The sequence below is a fragment of the Dunckerocampus dactyliophorus genome, chromosome 10, assembly GCF_027744805.1.
Source record: "Dunckerocampus dactyliophorus isolate RoL2022-P2 chromosome 10, RoL_Ddac_1.1, whole genome shotgun sequence".
NCBI lineage: Eukaryota > Metazoa > Chordata > Actinopteri > Syngnathiformes > Syngnathidae > Dunckerocampus > Dunckerocampus dactyliophorus.
The window spans coordinates 28,343,023-28,361,354 of record NC_072828.1 but is presented as its reverse complement, the minus strand read 5'-3'; the positions used below and the strand labels follow the sequence as shown (position 1 = coordinate 28,361,354).

The following is an 18,332-nucleotide window of genomic DNA, read 5'->3' as shown; positions in this document are numbered from 1 at the left end:
CTCTACAACGACGCTAGAGGGCAGTGTTTTCCTGATAAGTGAGTAAGCACAAAGCGCTCTAGTTGTATTGCTTTCAGCTTTCTATTATTCTATTTGTATTTCAGTCATGTTTATTCTCTGACCTGTAATGGTAAGTTTAATATTTTATACCGCAAGTATGGAATTTCCTTAATTTTAGGTAATTAACGTTTATCTTATCTTCTTATCTTATCTACTACATTTTAACTACATTTTTTTAACCCATAAGGGCACTTTCAAGGTGTTGAAATGTGTCCTATAGCTCCACCCAAGTGATGGTAAACTCCTTTTAAATTCCTTTTACTGACCCGAATTCTTTTGAGTCACTGAACTGAATCAGGTACTCTTCGTTTGAGTCACTCGTCGCCGAGCGCATGTGCAGAATCTCGCACATGCGCAACAAGTTCCACCCGCTCCCTGAATACGGGATGTCACTTGAGGACTGTCATTAGAAACATGGGGACCAATCAATCCAGTCTGTTGGACGAGGCCAGGTGTAAATACATTACAGGTAAGAACATGTACAATGTTGTACTTTTATGGTCTAGTGGGGACTGTAGGGATATAATTTCATGTTCTTTGACGTGACTTTTTTGGGGGGGAAAGGTAGTTTTTGTGTGGATTTGATTGAGAAGTGTGTTTGTTGTGTAAACCTGTCAGACGACTTGTCTTGCCCGCCATTCATCGACAACAATTGTTGTCGACGTGTTTTTGCGTCTTCTTGTCCATTTAGGACAATTGTGCGTTATCATAAGCAGGTTGTCTTTCCAACTTTATATGATATTCTCGACTTTTATTTTGGCCTTTTTTGATGAATGTCTTGCTGGGTGTGTCCACGATGACGTCACCGCTTCACTTTCCCCCAAGGTTAGGAAAGCCTGACAAATGTCATTTATCGCGTCTTACGTTGTACTACTGTCATGTTGTGTTGTTTTCTTACATTGTACTACTTTAGTGCTATTGCACTGCTTTAATGTCGAAGCAAAGAAGCTTTGAGGCTTGTTTACAGATGCTTGGAAGGATTTTGTCTTCTAGTAAGGGGTGGACTTTTTATTTCATAATTATGACTTTTTATCTCATGAGTATGACCTTTTTTGATCTCGTAATTATTAATTATTATCATTTTTTCCAGTGCCAGAAACGGGCTTCCATAGTAAAGTGCGAACACAGGCCAAAAAAACAATTTTATATATATATATTGTGTGTGTGTGTGTGTGTATATATATATATATATATATATATATATATATATATATATATATATATATATATACTTTTTTTAAGGTTATATTGAAAATATATTATTTTTTATTAATGTATTCATTTTAATATAGTTTTATGTATGTATAATCTATTTGTATTTTATATATTTTTTTAAATTGTTTAAATAAATTAGTAGTTACATTTTAATTTTTTGTACTTAACCGTTTTCTTCCAAACGTGTGGATTAAGTGATCTTTGAAAAAATAGCACTCCAAAGTAGTGCAGAAGCGCTGCTTCCTAGCAGACAAATACAGTACTAGAGGCCCCAGGCCATAAGGGGGCCCACATGGCCTGAGGTATTTTGAATCACGAGAGAGCAATGATTCATGTGTGAAGAGTGTGCATTGACGGCCAGCGCAGAGCTCACCAAAGTAACGCAAAAGTGAGAATTTTTGCATTGCGGCTGTTCCTATTTACATGTACAATACAGTGTAGCTAGCAAGGCAGCTTGTCACTGCTCCAGGTTAGCCAGTGAATGAAGGAAGGAAAACATTCAGCTGATTGGTTAGCGTACTGCAGACGAGCTAATGGAGCGTAGTGGAGTTTCACTTACATGTGATGAAAGTGAGAATGCTTGTGTTAATGGACCTGCCGTGGCGACTGAAAGAGGCTGGGTCATAGGAGCCGCTGTTGTGGTACACACCCGAGGCTAATCCCACAGTCAAGCACAAAGCCAAGTTGGAATGATGCTGGCGCTCTAGTGACTGGTTAGGCCACTGCGGGATCTTAATGTACTTCTTCTTTAGCCACTCCTTTGTTGACTTGGTTGCATGTTTTGGGTCATTGTCATGCTGGAGTCACACCCATCCACAACCTATCTTCAGTGTTCTGACTGAGAACAGAGGGTTCTCATCTGAGCATCTGTCATGTTTGACAGTAGGGATTGTGTTGTTGGGCTCATTTTGACCATGGTCACTTTCAGGCAGGCTTGTACACATGTCTTCTTGAGCAGGGGGACTTGAGGGTACTGCAGGATCTCAATCCATCACAGCAAAATGTCTTACTAATGCTTTTCTTGGTGACTGTGCTGCCAACTCCCTTGACATCATTACCCAGCTCCTCCTTTGTACTTCCGGGCTGGTCCCTCACCTTTCTCACAATCTGAATAGCAACATGAGGTTCTGTAGGGGTATTAAGACCATCACTGGGTAAAAAACAGACACTCAGGTGGAGTATTATTGACTTTTATTACTTACTGCACAGTTTTGTCGATAACGCATGATCTCGTCTGTATCTCCCACAGAACAGGCTGAGGCTGAGCTGAAGGCGTTCAGTCCATACTACAGGAAGCAGTTCTCTGTGGCGTGGTTTTCTCAGCTGGAAAATAACCTGGAACCAGAAAAAGAACAGATTGTACATATGCTAAAACAGAGGGTATGAAATCAGTCAACAGTAACCCTTTAAAATGCTTTTTAATGCAGACATTTTTTTATTGTACTCATTTGAATCCCTTTTAAATAAATAAATAAATTCAATTAACTCATTCAATCCCAGCCATTTTTCAAACTTCAACCCCTTCAGTATCGGCCATTTCAGATGATATTGACTGATCTTTCAAGGCGCACAGGATAATGTGTTCTGTGGCTATATAAACATGGACAGAAAGATTAGACTCCCATCAAAAGTTTGTTTCTACCTTTTTCCATTCTTTAGTAATCATCCGTAGAACATAGGTACGTTTCAGGAAAATATCAATTCCTGACTAGAAAAGGGAAAAAAACAGCTTTTGGTGAAAAGATACATTTCAAGCATAACTTTCACTTGGACACAAATACTTTTGACTTTTGTGACAGCTCAACTATCTAAACAACTATACCAACATAACCGACACAAAAAAGGGTTTCTTTTACATCAAAATAATTTATTTACAAATATAACACCATGAACTGTTTACAATTTTCACGTTTGGAACTGAACTATGTGTGCGCACGCGAGTGAGAGCTCCATTAGTGGAGAGTTACGTCTTCGCCTCTCTGCCTCTTGCGCAAAAAAACCTATAAAAATGTATAAATATGTTGTTGGGATCGGGCGTTGGGGTGTATAAAAACTTATAACTACATCTTTGGTATTGACCGAGTTAACAGTGACAGCAGAGCTTGAGAAAAAGTTGTCTTTACTCAATTGCTTATGCAGATCGCACACAAAAAATAAGAGAGGACAGTGCAAAAAATACCCGAAAAGTAACAATTTGTTCAAAAGGATGGCTGAGGCAAAGCAACAACGTGTGCTAGTAAACAGAAAGCATAACAAGCACAAAAAGCATGAAATCAATGATGACAAACACTGCAGGCGGGCTGGAAAGGAATGCAGCTCTCGCGGCAGTGAGGAGTCAAACAGTCTGACATCTTCCTGCTGCCGCCGCTGTGCTTGAAAGCACGACTTGTTGGCCTCGTGGCTGCTGGTGTGCAAAAATATGGAAATAAGGCAATCTGGAGACAGGAAACACAAACAAACACAAGTAGGGGAACCAATACAAAATTGGAACGTAAACAAAACGGGAGGAAAAAAAAGAACGTAAACACAAAACGCAACCAGGGAACCGCAACTGTCGTCAGGAAGAAGATGAGCATCTCTCAAATGTCAAATAATTTTATAACATTTGTTGAATGTTTTTCTCTCACCGTTACAACAAAGCTGCCATCAAAATGATGGCATAGTTTATCTTCTTTAAAATCCAAATACAGTGGAGTTAAGTTGTTCTAGAACAGGATTGTCCAAAGTGTGGCCCGCGGCTGTTTTTTTATAGGCCTGCGGCACATTGTAAAAATATTATTTAATAACAAAACTAAAAAAAAAAAAAAACAGCAAAAATGACAAATTCAGCTGTAATTTTACAAGAATAAACTTAAAATATTACGAGAAAAAGTTGTAATCTAACAAGAAAAGGTCGTAATTTTATGAGAATAATGTAATATTGTGAGGAAAAATAACATAATTTTACTATCAAAGTTGAATAAGCGAAACAAACAAAACAAGTAAAGTTGTCATTTTTTACAGTGTCATGAAAATAAAGCCAAAATATTATGTGAATAAAATCATAATTGCAAGAAGAAAGTTGAAATAGTAAAACAGCTGCAAATTTACGAAATAAAGTCAAAATATTAAGAAAAAAATGGCGTATTCGATTGAGCAGTTTTATGATTTTACAATTATGAGGGAAAAAATGTCATTTTAGTAGCATATAGTTTAAATATTAAAGACAAAATACAGTTTTTGTAAAAAAAAAAAAAAAAAAGATCAGAAACAAACAAAACAAAATAAAGATGTCATTTTTGGAAAATTAGGTTGGGGAAAAGTTAGAATATTATGGGAAGAAAGTCATAATATTATGAGAAGAAAATGTACAAAAGTAAGAAATATTTGGGAAAAAAAGGAAAAATGGTCAGAAAAAGAGAGCAAAGTTCATACTAATAATTCACTTTATTTTTTGCTTTACAAAATATCAAAATGGCCTTGCGTCCTTTCATTTTTGTAGTTTTGGGCCCTAGCTGGAAAAGACCCCTGTTTTAGAAGGTCCGACTCTAACCAAAACGAACGTTAACCGATTGAATTTTTCCCAAAAGAAATAATGTACATCCAATTTCAGAAAGCCAAGAATTTTAACACAAATTACGTTTTTATAGTTTCACAATTAGAATTTTACATCCAGAAAACAATTCCAAATGAATATAAATGATGAATGAAGGGGAAAATAAACATTTAAAGTTACTTTTACCTTCACTGAATTTGTGATTCTTGACGACTGTTCCCAAAGACGATGTGGCAGGGAGACACCACACGGTCACCACCTTCCTGTTTTGCCATGAGTTATGTCTTGAATTCAAGTGTTTCTCACCTCAGTAACCCAAAATAGAACCAAAGAAGATTGCAGGCACCAGCATTTCGATGAAGAAGGACTATTGAATTCAAGCAATAACTCATGGGAAGGTTGATCTCGCTGCCGCATCGTGTCTTTGGGAGCGTTCACGTCTTCAGTGACGGTAAAAGTAACCCTAAACGTACATTTATCCCATTCATTGGTCATCTATATGCATTTCAAATTGTTTTATGCATGTAATACTATATATAAAACTATAAAAATGTGTTTGTGTCAACATTTTTTAGAGTCAACCGCTGATGACATCACAGACGGGCGACGTAAGGAGGCTGATTTGGGGTGGAAAGGTGTTTTTTGATTTTTGGTTGCCATCTTGAATACATATCTTGTATATAAGAATACAGTTGGACTGCAGTGTATTACAAACATTAGAAGACGTATGCTAGTCAGAGAATGCACGCAGATGTGAACCGAAAAACACGCTGAACGGGGCGGACGCTAACCAAGGTTCCACTGTACTTACTTCACCATTGTATTCTGCATAGGCAAAGTAGAGGCAAAATGAAATGTGTGCATAATTAAGGTACCTCTATGCTTTGTTATCAGGAGTCTCCTGCGGGATGTGAGGTGCTGTATGAGGATGCTTTGTATTTCTTTGATGAGAGCAGAAAATGGAAGGACAGGTATGTGGTCGTGAGAGCCAACTACTGCTTGGAGTGTCACGACAGCTTAGAGGTGAGATCACGCACTTAAAGGACGTGCAATGACATCACAACAACGTGGAAAGTGATTCTCTATTTCTCCTTTTATCCCAAATGTTTTAATATTTTGTTCTGTTAGACTTTTCTTAAAGGAAATCCTCCACGTTATAAACTGCTGCCAACTGGAGGAAGTGTTTTGACCACCGAGGAGAAGTACATGGCTATGGTGGACGAGTGCTTCCCTGACGATAACAGTAAATCACAGACTTCATTTGATCAGTAACACTTCAAGTAAAAGTGTTTGGGAGAATAAGTATTTGATCCCCTACCGAACAGCAAGCATTTTCACCCCCACAGACCGTTCATGTGTCAATAAAACACACAAATTAGTCCTGTTCCTTTTTAGGAAAGTTAATCGGTTCCAGACCCGACCGTGACAAGTGAATTTCCGCGAAGTAGGATTCCTTCTTTATGAATAGAATATTTTCAGAGTTAGAGCATAGAAAACCTGTTTACGACCTTCTAAAAACGTTTAACATTATTAGAGCCCCCTAGACATGAAATAACACCACTAGAGTCACCTTTACACTCCTATTTTCCAATATAGCAGACAAAATCAGAGAAAATAAGCAATTTCAGACATAAATAAGTCTTGTGCTTGTGTGCGTTGCCATAAATGTGTTCCCGTGTGTGGATAAGAAGTGACGTCGGCGGTTCAGAGTTGACTTTTAGCAGGATTATGGCCGCAACAGTAGCCTGTGTTATTATGATGATAATAATGATGATGATGATTATTATTATTGTGCCTGTTGTGAAATAATTCTAACCTGCAATAAGGGTTGTTGTTCTGGCAATCAAGTCTGGCGCTTGTGTGTTTCACCTACTGACCAGTAAAATACTCCGTATTTAATGTGTCTTCCTAATGCCTTATGTGTATTTTACTTCATTTGGGCAGCAGACGCTCAGGAGGTAGAGCGGGTCTTTTGATCATGGCTCCTTCCACCCAGTCACTGACTGTCATTGTGTCCCTGGGCAAGACACTTCACCCACCTTGCCTTCAGTGCTGCCCACACTGGTGTATGAATCCGAATTAATGTGTGGTGGTGGCTGGAGAGGCCGGAGGCCCGAATGGGCAGCCATGTTTCCGTCAGACTACTCCAGGGTATCTGTGTCTACAGATGTAGACTACCACCACCAGTGTGTGACTGAGGAGTGAATGAATAATGGATTCACTTCATTGTGAAGCTTTGGGTGCCTTTTAAAAGCACTATAAAATCAAATCCATTATTTCTATTAAGCCATTTTTATCATTTTTATGCTTGAAAATGCTTTGAGGCAAAAAATACATAACATTTGTTTAAATATGCTTTTTTTTTTTTTTTTTTTTTTTTTTACTAAAGCCGTGAAATTCAAACTGCAATGTGTCGAGGGACGACTGTACTCTAATCTCAACTCATTATGTCAATAAAAGACACCCGTCACACAAACTCTCTTCCACCATGGGCAAGACCAAAGCGCTTGTCCTCAGGGACAACAAACCAGCATTTGGATGTTTTTTTCCTGCGTTATCATTATTATTATTTGATGTATTACGCTGATTATTATAACACAATTTACACTCAGCTGTTTTGTCTTTATTGGTGGCCTGTCACAGTTCCTCTTTTTTGTTTGTTTCAGATTTGAAGGAAGAGTTTTCTCCTCCTCTGACTGGGATGCCAGGACAGTTTCCTGTCTACCTTCGCTTGCCCTACAGGAGGGATTCTTATTTTTGCTTCAGCCAGCAGGGCAAACAAATGAAATTCATGACCATCCTGTCAGACTGCATCAAACACCAGAACCAAGGTAGGACTCGGCAAAATTGTCAAATTTCACCTAAAGATCTAAAGCAGATTGAAACATTCCACATGTTGGCAATCAAACAAGTGTGACAAGTTTTTTATCGCCTGATCGACCCAATAATGACTTGTGTTTTACTGTAAATTGACTGTAGTTGATGTTTTATCAATGCATTGTCACTTCATCAATTGCTGGGTTGCACACGACATCACATCCGTTTGCAGTCGTCATTGGCTCAAACACTGGGGGGGTCAAACAAGCGTACGTCAAGTAAAGTCGGAGCGAAAATACCGCATGCATGCGCTGTATTCGATAGGGAAAAAGTTACTAAGATAGTCCATCATAAAGGGGAAAAGATTGGAAAAAAAAAACAACCAAAAACCACAGTGAAAGGTGGCTGTGGAACCTGTCTCTCTCATCGAATGGTGTTTGAACACTCTTTTAACCTAAATTTTAATATCGTTAGAACTAAAAAATGCTCATGAAAATGGGAAATGCAGAACAGAAAACTATTGGTACGTAATTTCCTCCTACCGCTTCTTCCAATTGTATAAGTACCCGATTATTCCATAAACACTATGCTGCCAAGAATACACTGCCTGGTCTGTTGCAAGAAAGTAAGATGGAAAAGTAACATATAAAAGAGGGGTTAAAAAAGGTCACACATTGTTCACACATTACACCCCCATGGAAAAACAGTGCAGCGAAACAATGAAGGACACATCCAAGAATGTATTCATGCAGGCTGACTTGAGAACTTAAGAACGCAGATAGACATGTTGGAAGCACCATTTTATCTGCTACATTCATTATGTCTAGAGCTGCCACAATTAATTAGTCATTATCGCATTAATCAACAACTATTTTGGTATTCCATTAATCTTTTTTTAATTTAAAAATGTAAATGTCCTCTGAAATGTGAATTTTTTTTTAGACATCCATGAAAGCAGATCCATTATCTTTGTGTTTTAGACATTTTTGCCACTTTTCTGATACGTTGCCGACCAATCCACTAACTGTTTGCGTTGTTTTCATATTGAGTTGGTCCGTCTGGGGCCTAACCAATTACTCGATTAATCACAACAACAAGCTTCCAATTAATGCACTAAGAAAATAATCGTTAGCTGCAGCCCTAATTGTGTCTGACGCGGAAGATAAACTTTCACCGCAGACTATTTCATGTCTTCATGCAACACACCATGCACACTCACACTCGCATGAAACTTCCAGCCATTGTACAAAGATAGTGAGCGTGTATGTGGCCGGATTGAAATGTTTGCCCCCCCCATCTAAACACCGGAAGTGACGCAAACTGTCTCTAGGTCGCATGGTTGCAAGCCAGCAACTGGAAATGAATGTGTTTGTTGTTGTTGTCAAGGTAACCATCCCTTGTCCTGAGAATAAAAACACTAAAAAGTTGTTCCTTGTCATCTTGTTGGCTCTTTGTGAATCTGTAATGTTCTCAACAAGGTGATAATGGAAACAATTTACCCATTTCTTATCTTCCAGATTTCCTGAAGAAGAAGACGTGTGAGGTTCAGGCCTTCCTCAAGGCGATTCAACTCTACAGACAGGACAAAGACAAATATGAAGCTTGGGACATGCTGATTGGCAGCGATTGCAGGGTAAGCCACAAATCGTCCTCCTACTGGTGTACACTTTAATTCATGTTGTGTTACTGCGTACAAATACTTAGAGTAGTCTAGGTTTGGTTTGGTTCATACAAACTGGTCTGAATGCTCAAGTCCATTAGAAACATTGTCCACCAGACTCTGCAGCAACTTTTATTGAGTCAAAGTAGCTCACAGGTGAGAAAAAGCTGGCGATCATGACAGGCTTGAGGACCCTTTTTCAGATGTATTATATTTGTGGACAAGGCTAAAACTTTTAACTAACCAGCTTAGTGTCCCCAGATGCCCACAACCACCACTGTTGGACAGTAAAAATCTAACATAAGGTCTGTCCGTGTTTGAAGTGGAAGAACAGTGCAGACAGATCAGGAGGGTAACCCGCACCGCGTTATGCAAAGTTCACCACTTGTTCCAGCGATATTTGGAGCCAGTGGAGAACCAGAAAAACCAGTTGCTTCTCGGCATCGATTGAGAAGACAAGAGAACGGGGGCAGACGGTTGAGAACGGACCTCAGACATTCCCCCAGTGTTGCCCACATCATTCTTATGATACACATCTTCATATTCAAAGTGTGTTTGTTCAACTAGCATAGATCATGTAGCAACCTCAAAAAGAAATGTATAACTAAAAAAAAAAAAAAAAATCCAAGTACTGTATTACAAAAAGAAGCGAATGTTTGCAAAAAACACACACTCAGGCAAAACTCAAAAAACCTCAAAAAATGGTTTTGTCCACCGCAGGACAGATGGATCCAACATCAAGACACTGCTCTCATTTTTCCCACCAATACTGTAGGATGGCGGTGTCGTGTTCCATTGCCTGCATTTACTCACTGAAAGCAGATCCTGTACCAACAGCACACGCAAACGTGCAACAAACACGAAGACAAAATCATGGCTCATATCATGGCTTTACTGGACATCAACACTCCATATCATATGTGTGAAACTGCAATTTCATCCGGCCTGCTGAACTGTTTGAAGAATGTAAGCACTGAGTTGGCCCACGTCGCAGACCACCACAGAGTGCTTGCAGTGTTGTGTATACTCAAGCAATTTTTCCAGTATCAACTTCTCATCTGGTGTTTGTAGGCTAAAAGTGGCCGCTATATTATACAGTGGTGTGAGAAAGTGTTTGCCCCCTTCCTGATTTCTTATTTTTTTGCATGTTTGTCACACTTAAATGTTTCAGATCATCAAAAAAATTGAAATATTAGTCAATGACAAAACACCTGAACACAAAAATGCAGTTTTTAAATGGAACGTTTTTTTATTAAGGGAGAAAAAAATCCAAGCCGACATGGCCTGTGTGAAAAAGTGATTGCCCCCCCCTGTTAAAACATAACTTAACTGAGATGAATTGAGATCTATCATTGTGGAAAAGGTTATAAAGCCATTTCTAAAGCTTTGGGACTCCAGCAAACCACAGTGAGAGCCATTATCCACAAATGGTGAAAACATGGAACAGTGGTGAACCTTCCCAGGAGTGGCCGGCCAGCCAAAATGACCCCAAGAGTGCAGCGACGACTCATCCGAGAGGTCACAAAAGACCCCACAACAACATCCAAAGAACTGCAGGCCTCACTTCCCTAAGTTAAGGTCAGTGTTCATGACTCCACCATAAGAAAGACACTGGGCAAAAACGGCCTGCATGGCAGAGTTCCAAGACCAAAACCACTGCTGAACAAAAAGAAAATGAAGGCTCGTCTCAATATTGCCAGAAGACATATTGATGAACCCCAAGACCTTTGGGAAAATACTAAAGTTGAACTTGTTGGAAGGTGTGTGTCCCATTTACTTCTGGCGTAAAAGTAATGCTGCATTTCAGAAAAAGAACATCATACCAACAGTAAAATATGGTGGTGGTAGTGTGATGGTCTGAGGCGGTTTTGCTGCTTCAGGACCTGGAAGACTTGCTGTGATAAATGGAACCATGAATTCTGCTGTCTACCAAAAAATCCTGAAGGAGAATGTCCGGCCATCTGTTGGTGACCTCAAGCTGAAACCAACTTGGGTTCTGCAGCAGGACAATGATCCAAAACACACCAGCAAGTCCACCAAAAACAAAATGAAGACTTTGGAGTGGCCTAGTCAAAGTCCTGACCTGAATCCTATTGAGATGCTGTGGCATGACCTTACAAAGGCGCTTCATGCTGGAAAACCCTCCAATGTGGCTGAATGACAACAATTCTGCAAAGATGAGTGGGCCAAAATTCCTCCCCAGCGCTGTAAGAGACTCATTGCAAGTTATCACAAACGCTTGATTGCAGTTGTTGCTGCTAAGGGGGGGGCAGTCACTTTTTCACACAGGACCATGTAGCTTTGGATTTTTTTTCTTCCTTAGTAATAGTTTCATTTAAAAACTGCATTTTGTGTTCAGTTGTGTTGTCATTGACTAACATTTCAATTTGTTTGAAGTGTGACAAACGTGCAAAAAAATAAGACATCAAGAAGGGGGCAAACACTCCTTCACACCAGCCAACCTATGAAAAAGTGCAACTTATAGTCCTGAAAATATGGTACTATGTGCCATTTGGTAGACCACAAAAAGCCTCGAGTGGCCCTGGTCACATGATAAAAATGCCAATGAACGCTGAGCGAACCAGATCAAATGTGCACACCATGTATCTTTATTGTTAACTGGCCGGAACCGTACTATAAGTGTGAACGCCGCCCTGCTGTTGTGTGTAATTGATGTTCAGGATAAAGACCAGGTGGGTGGTTTACGTTGCTAATCTGATTGGCAGGTGCTGGCCAACCTCGTGATGGAGCACTTGTTGCCGTCTCTGCAGAAAGAAATGCTTCCACACCTCAAAGCCAAGAAGACGGAAAAGAAGAGAGTTTGGTTTGCGGTGAGTCACTTTGCTGTCAGATGCTGCTTATCGTTTAAATACAGTGGGACCTCTTTGTTTGTTATTTTGTTACAAAAGGTGTGACAAAAACTGGAATTTACACTATTTTTCCCATAGGAAATAATCTAAATCCAGTGAACACCCAAAATATGAACAAAAAACATTTTATAGAGAATAATTATAGTTTTACATGCCGAAAACAGTGTGAAATAATGATACATTTATTGAAGACTCTTGTACCGGGCAAAAAGATTACATGCAGTATTGTACAATAACTGAGACAGTGCACGAAAAGCGAGGCAACATTTTTGGTCAAAAAACTAAAACATACGAAAACCGAGGCTTGACTGTAACTATAATTTCTTTCGTCATCAGTCGAACCCAATGGAAAGCGATGTCACCCGCTGAGATGTACTTTGTGCACACAGACGGTGGAGGCGGCGTACATTCTGGTTCAGGAACATCTACTGGGTGGACTCTCTGCATTGAAGGATGAATGCCGAAAATGGATGGAGAAACAGGAAGTACTCCTCCACTCAGACATGGACCAGATCGTCAACTCCAGGCAGCAGCTGGAGGAGAAAGTCAGAGGTGAAAATCTTTTCTCTGTTCTTTGCTCTATTTAGGACAGCAAAGACTGTAGTATTTCTTTGGGATCAATGTAAACACAGCTTTGGCATGGAAGCTATGCAGTTTCCCCCTTTGCCTCAGTTTTTGTACACTGTCCTGGTTTTCGTACAATATTGCGCGTACTGTATCATTTCGTGGATTTGAGTAAACAAACAAACAAAGTACCTACGTGTTGCTGACTCACTAGTCGTGCTGAATGACTGCTAAACAACCACCATGTTGTTGCGAGCGCCATCAGTTTGATAAAGAAGGTGAGAATTCAAGGAAGAACTCATCGCAAAGTATGAAAATAGCGTCTCCTCCCTCTTTTTATAATAATTTCATTGTTTATTTATTATTATTTATTATTTATATCTATTATTCTGTATAAAATGTATGTTCTGTTAATGTTTTTGGGTGTCTGGAACGGATGAATTGGATTTACATTATTTGGTATGGGAAAAATTGCTTTGGTTTTCATACGTTTCGGCTTTTGAGTCTTCTTTTGTTCTTCTTCCTGTGACTTTTATACCAGGACTTCCCTCCTCGACTGGTATTGGTTTCGTTGGAGCTGTTCCATTGCTCGGCAATGATGTTTGTGTTGGTCACACTTTTTACATTTGTGAATTTCAAGTAATCAGTTTCAGACCGAGTGTGTCAGCAAATAATCGCATGATTAAAATGTGAGTTCTATTGACAGAATGAACTGTAACTATCCCAAGTTACAGACAAGATGGTCTTACATGATTTTTCCTCCTCAGCTAAAGTATCAGTGGCAGCAGAGAAGGTGTGTGCTGAGAGCATCCAGCCACACCTGGGATCAGTTCTGGAGGAGCTCATGGAGCCCATCAGCTCTGGTTTTCTGGAGGGACGTCAGCAAATTGAAAGCTTGATGGAAACAGTCTGCCACGATGTTCAGCAGTGCAAAGACCATCAGCAGCTCAAACAGGTTGGGCAAATTGCACTTAATTTGAATGACCAGCGAATACAGGATTGTTGGCTTTCAAGTACATCGTCTCTGTAGGCATGTTTGCAGATGTAAATGAAGGCACGGCAAATAAAGACTTTATATGACTTTAGATGTCGTTTTCCAATCTCCTCTGTCAGACTCTGGCTCTCATGGCACGGCCTGAGCTACAATGTTGCTACCAAAAGATTGCCTCCCTGCAGAGAAAGAAGCTGTTTGGGTTCTCCAACATGACGGGAGTCATCCACAGTACTCAGATTGACTTGCAGCAGGTATGCTTCTGTTAGGATGGAATATTTTCCACCCTGCTATGAACAAGCACAGGTATGTTGCATTACTTTATACCAAAAAGAGTGGAAAATATTCCATCCTAAGAGTTAGGAAAAATATATCCATCCTAACATAGTGGAAAATATTCCATCCTAACACCATGGAAAATATTCCATCCTAAGAGTTAGGAAAATATTCCATCCTAACAGAGTGGAAAATATTCCATCCTAAGAGTTATGAAAAATATTCCATCCTAACAGAGTGGAACATATTCCATCCTAAGAGGAGAAATATTCCATCCTAAGAGTTGGGAAAATATTCTTCTTCCTACTCCGTTTTGGACATGTGGAGCTGTGAATGGTACTATGTGATGTATTCCAATGTAACTTGTATCCGTGTTCAAAATAAATGAAACCATTACCATAGGATGGAATATTTTCCACTCTGTTTTGGATAAGTAATACAACATATTTGCAATTGTTCACAACAAATGGAAAATATTCCATCCCAACACTTCCAATCACATCCATCTTATATTCTTATTTCACATCACTAATTGTGTTATACGGCATTAGGGTCTCATTTATTTAGATGATGTTGTTTTTCTTGTAATTGTTTTACGTTGTATGCAATCTTGTTTATGTTATTTTTTATTGTTTGTTTTCTGGTCCAGTTGGTAGAAAATGCAGCATACACGTTTGAGCTGCTGGTCTACAAGATCCTCCAGGACGACCCAGACGATGCGGCCTCTCTCGTAGAAAAGGCCAAACACAGAGTGCTCAAGGTCACGTTTCATGCCACTTATAAAATCTGCCATATTCCATGCAGTATATACTGCATGTACAGTAGGTGTACTGTGTATGCACTGTGCACGTTATATACTCAAAGTATTACTGAAAACGTTTAATGTTGGCTTGTCTTAGCCATTTTACACCCACCTTGGTTGTTTGGTTGCCATGGACACAGTAACACTGTTTCATCTGCTAATAAACCCATCATGTCAAGTAGGTGACTTCCATGTTCACATGCTGCATTCTTCCTGCAGCAATACGACTACGACAGCAGCACCGTCAGGATGACCACCTTCCAAGAAGCTTTAGTGTCCATCACGTTGCCCTTCATCAAGAAGATGCTGGCCCCCACCTGCAAACCTGTGAGCCATGTCCGCCCCCGGGCTTAAAACAAAATATTGTTTTTAGAATGCTAGAATTAAGGTTTTTTTAAATGTACTGTTTTACACCCCAAAAAATTGGTATTATTACACATAATTATTTTTATTTATTTAAGACTTATTAATAAAACAATAAAAATGTGTTTGTAAACACTAATATGATTAAATATACAAAAAATAGATCTATGCGATATACAAAATAAATACACAGTAAACTATAATATAATAATGTTTAACAAATATATAAAATATATATACGAAATACACAGTAAACTAATATATAATATACAAAAAATATATATGCACAATATACAAGATAAATACACAGTAAACTAATGTAATAATATACAAAAAATAAATATACCCAATAAAAAAAATCAAACACCAATAGATCACTAATAATATATATACAAAATAAATACACAGTAAACAAAAATATAATGTATAATAAATATACAAAAATAAATATACACAATATACAAAAAATTAATAAACACTAATTTATCACTAATAATAAATATACAAAATAAATACACAGTAACCAACAAGATAATATTGTATAACAATTATACATAAAATAAATATACACAATATACAAAATAAATACACAAGAAACTCTAATATAATATGTAATAAAAAAAAAAATATATATATGTATAATATACACACACACACACACACATAATATACTGTATATATACATAATATATAAAATAAATACACAATATACAAAATAAATACACACAAATACTAATATAATCATATGTAATAAATATGTATATAGCTATGTATAATATGTATATTATATAGTGAAAGTAAGAGCACTTTCTCTGTGTAGGAACTTGAGGGTGTTGAAGAGTCTGTAGACACGGATTACTCCAGCTTCATCCATGCGGACAATGTTTATGAGGACGTCCTCCTCCAAACTCTGGACAAGGAAGTGACCAAAGGTACAACACTTGACACAAATCAAAAGCTTTGTCTCCATTGGTGCACTTGCGTACTTACAGTGCACTCGGTCTTTTGAGTGCTTAAGGGCCTTCACACTGAGAAGGCTGAAAACAAGAACTAAATAGAATTGTTTTTGCAGTGGTAAAAGAGGCAGCCAGTCTGCAGAGATACAACCTGTTCATGGACCTCCGAGACCAGGGGGGACACTCCAGCCGCTCCAGCCTGTCTTCATCCTCCGCCTCTACGCCCCAAAGCCCTGACAACCAAGTCCCTTCCCTCGCTGAAAGCGTAGGTGAGCATCAGCCCAACGCTTCGTCTTCTGTCCCGAACAACCAAGACAATGAGGACATCAAGGACATGTTGACCGGGACACCCTGGGACGTACACCGACACAACGTCAATGTTGCTGCTGGAGAACTGCAGGTATCTGAAAACAGCCATGAGGTCTTGAAGACGCAGGAAGCGGCGGCAGAAGAGATTTCCGCTCAAACGCCGAACAACGCCGCCTCCAAAACGGATGGTGGAACATCGGAGACGCTCAACCACACACAAGTCCATTGTCAGCATGCAACAACTTCACCAACCATCAAGTCAGCGGTGCCCTCTGCTGGTCAAACATGTCAACACATCAAGACAGAGGATGCCCAGCCCGCCTTGGCACAGCAGAACGCTGCCTTCAGCCAATCGCCTGCGAGCTCGGAAAAAACCTCGGAAAGTCACACGCGTGAGGGAGTCACTGATACAGACGGACGCGTTTTCCACACAAAAAAGGCTGAAGCTGCGGAAGCTCCTGGATTGGCTCAAACTGCTGAAGTTGCTAAATCGGCTAAAGCTGCTGAAACTGTAAAATCAGCTGAAGGTGCTAAAGCTCCTGAATTGGCTGACTCCGCTGAAGCTGCTGAAATTGCTAAATCAGCTGAAGCTCCTCAGTTGGTTGAAGCTCCTGTATCAGCTGACTCTGCTGAAACCAATAAATCCACAGAAGGTGCTAAAGCTCCTGAATCAGCTAAAGCTCCTGAATCGGTTGAAGTGCCTGTATCAGCTGACTCTTCTGAAGCTGCTGAAACTGCTAAATCAGCTGAAAGTGCTAAAGCTGCTGAATCAGCTAAAGTTCCTGAATCGGTTGAAGCTCCTGTATCAGCTGACTCTTCTGAAGCTGCTGAAACTGCTAAATCAGCTGAAGGTGCTAAAGCTCCTGAATCAGTTGAAACGCCAGCTTTATCGACTGACTCTGCTGAAGCTACCGAATCGGCTGTAGCTCTTGAATCGGCTGAAGCTGCTGAAGCTCCTGTATCGGCTAAAGATTCTGTATCGACTAAAGCTCCTGCACTGGCTGAAACTCCTGTATCGGTTGACCCTGCTAAATCAGCTGAAGGTGCTAAAGATGCTGAATTGGCTGTAGCTCCTGAATCGGCTGAAACTGCTAAATCAACTGAAAATGCTAACGCTGCTGAATCGGCTGAAGCTCCTGTATCGGGTGAAACTCCTGTATCGGTTGACCCTGTTGAATCAGTTGAAACTGCTAAATCAGCTGAAGAGGCGAAAACTGCTGAATCGGCTGAAGCTTCTGTATCGGCTGACTCTGCTGAATTGTCTAAAGCTGCTGAAGCGGCTAAAGCTCCTGAATCTGCGGAATTGTCTGAAGCTGCTAAATCTGCTGAAACTGCTAAATGACCCAGCCATGAGCTCACGGCTGCGGACTCTGTCAAGGAGGTTTGTGACCTGGTGGTGGAAGCGGTTGAGGTGGAGGAGCTTGTGAAGTAGTGACGCCTTTTGTTCAGGACAAGAAGCGGTTACTCACAGAACTTTTATTTCTTTGTGAAAGTTACCGCAGAATATTTCATTCTTGTCTGCTGCTACTGTCCACTTTGCAGCTTACGAAAACAAGAATTTCCCCACAGTGGGGAAAGAGGCCTTTTCTATTGTATCCCAGCAGATAAATAAAAGTAACACATTTAAACACACATTCTTTCAGATATCTTTCTTTTTTTCATCAAATTTACCAGCTGATGCTTCCCCATTTTGGTTCTTGTATTTTGTTGAGATGGGACATAAATGACTCAGGTTTGCATCAGCAGATTTGACAGAACATTTGCTTAAAATAGTATTAACAACTGGAACACTTACAACCCTCAAAACAGCCCTGTCCTGAGCAGCCAGTTCACTGCTCACCCTGCAACTCTCTCAGTAACAGTCAGTGTACAGCAACGAAGCATAAATACTTCATTACCGCACACCAGTACCCC

At 39.7% G+C, this 18,332-nt stretch overlaps 1 protein-coding gene across 3 annotated transcripts; it reads left to right on the top strand.

Annotated features, from left to right (window-relative positions):
- The first annotated feature begins 317 nt into the window (after positions 1-317).
- Positions 318-18,303, top strand: niban1a (niban apoptosis regulator 1a). 3 transcript variants are annotated; one of them, XM_054789155.1, is made up of 15 exons: positions 318-529; positions 2,525-2,655; positions 5,386-5,445; positions 5,705-5,833; positions 5,939-6,053; positions 7,477-7,641; positions 9,145-9,260; positions 12,014-12,118; positions 12,547-12,709; positions 13,489-13,676; positions 13,835-13,966; positions 14,638-14,748; positions 15,010-15,117; positions 15,974-16,085; positions 16,226-18,303. In XM_054789155.1, exons 1-15 carry the CDS (start codon positions 475-477, stop codon positions 17,758-17,760), a joined length of 3,225 nt encoding a protein of 1,074 aa, XP_054645130.1. In that variant the 5' UTR covers positions 318-474; the 3' UTR covers positions 17,761-18,303. The 3 variants fall into 3 exon arrangements, with proteins under 3 accessions (XP_054645130.1, XP_054645131.1, XP_054645132.1); XM_054789156.1 differs by lacking the exon at positions 5,386-5,445 and having other exon boundaries at positions 16,226-18,294; XM_054789157.1 differs by lacking the exons at positions 318-529; positions 2,525-2,655 and adding an exon at positions 2,671-5,261 and having other exon boundaries at positions 16,226-18,302.
- The last annotated feature ends 29 nt before the right edge of the window (positions 18,304-18,332 follow it).

Bases quoted from the DNA above. Each gene is read 5' to 3' on its own strand.
- niban1a (XM_054789155.1), top strand. From the start codon at position 475: ATGGGGACCAATCAATCCAGTCTGTTGGACGAGGCCAGGTGTAAATAC. The intron at 530-2,524 runs GTAAGAACATGT...TATCTCCCACAG, and splicing joins CAGGTGTAAATACATTACAG to AACAGGCTGAGGCTGAGCTG. The intron at 14,749-15,009 runs GTCACGTTTCAT...TTCTTCCTGCAG, and splicing joins CCAAACACAGAGTGCTCAAG to CAATACGACTACGACAGCAG.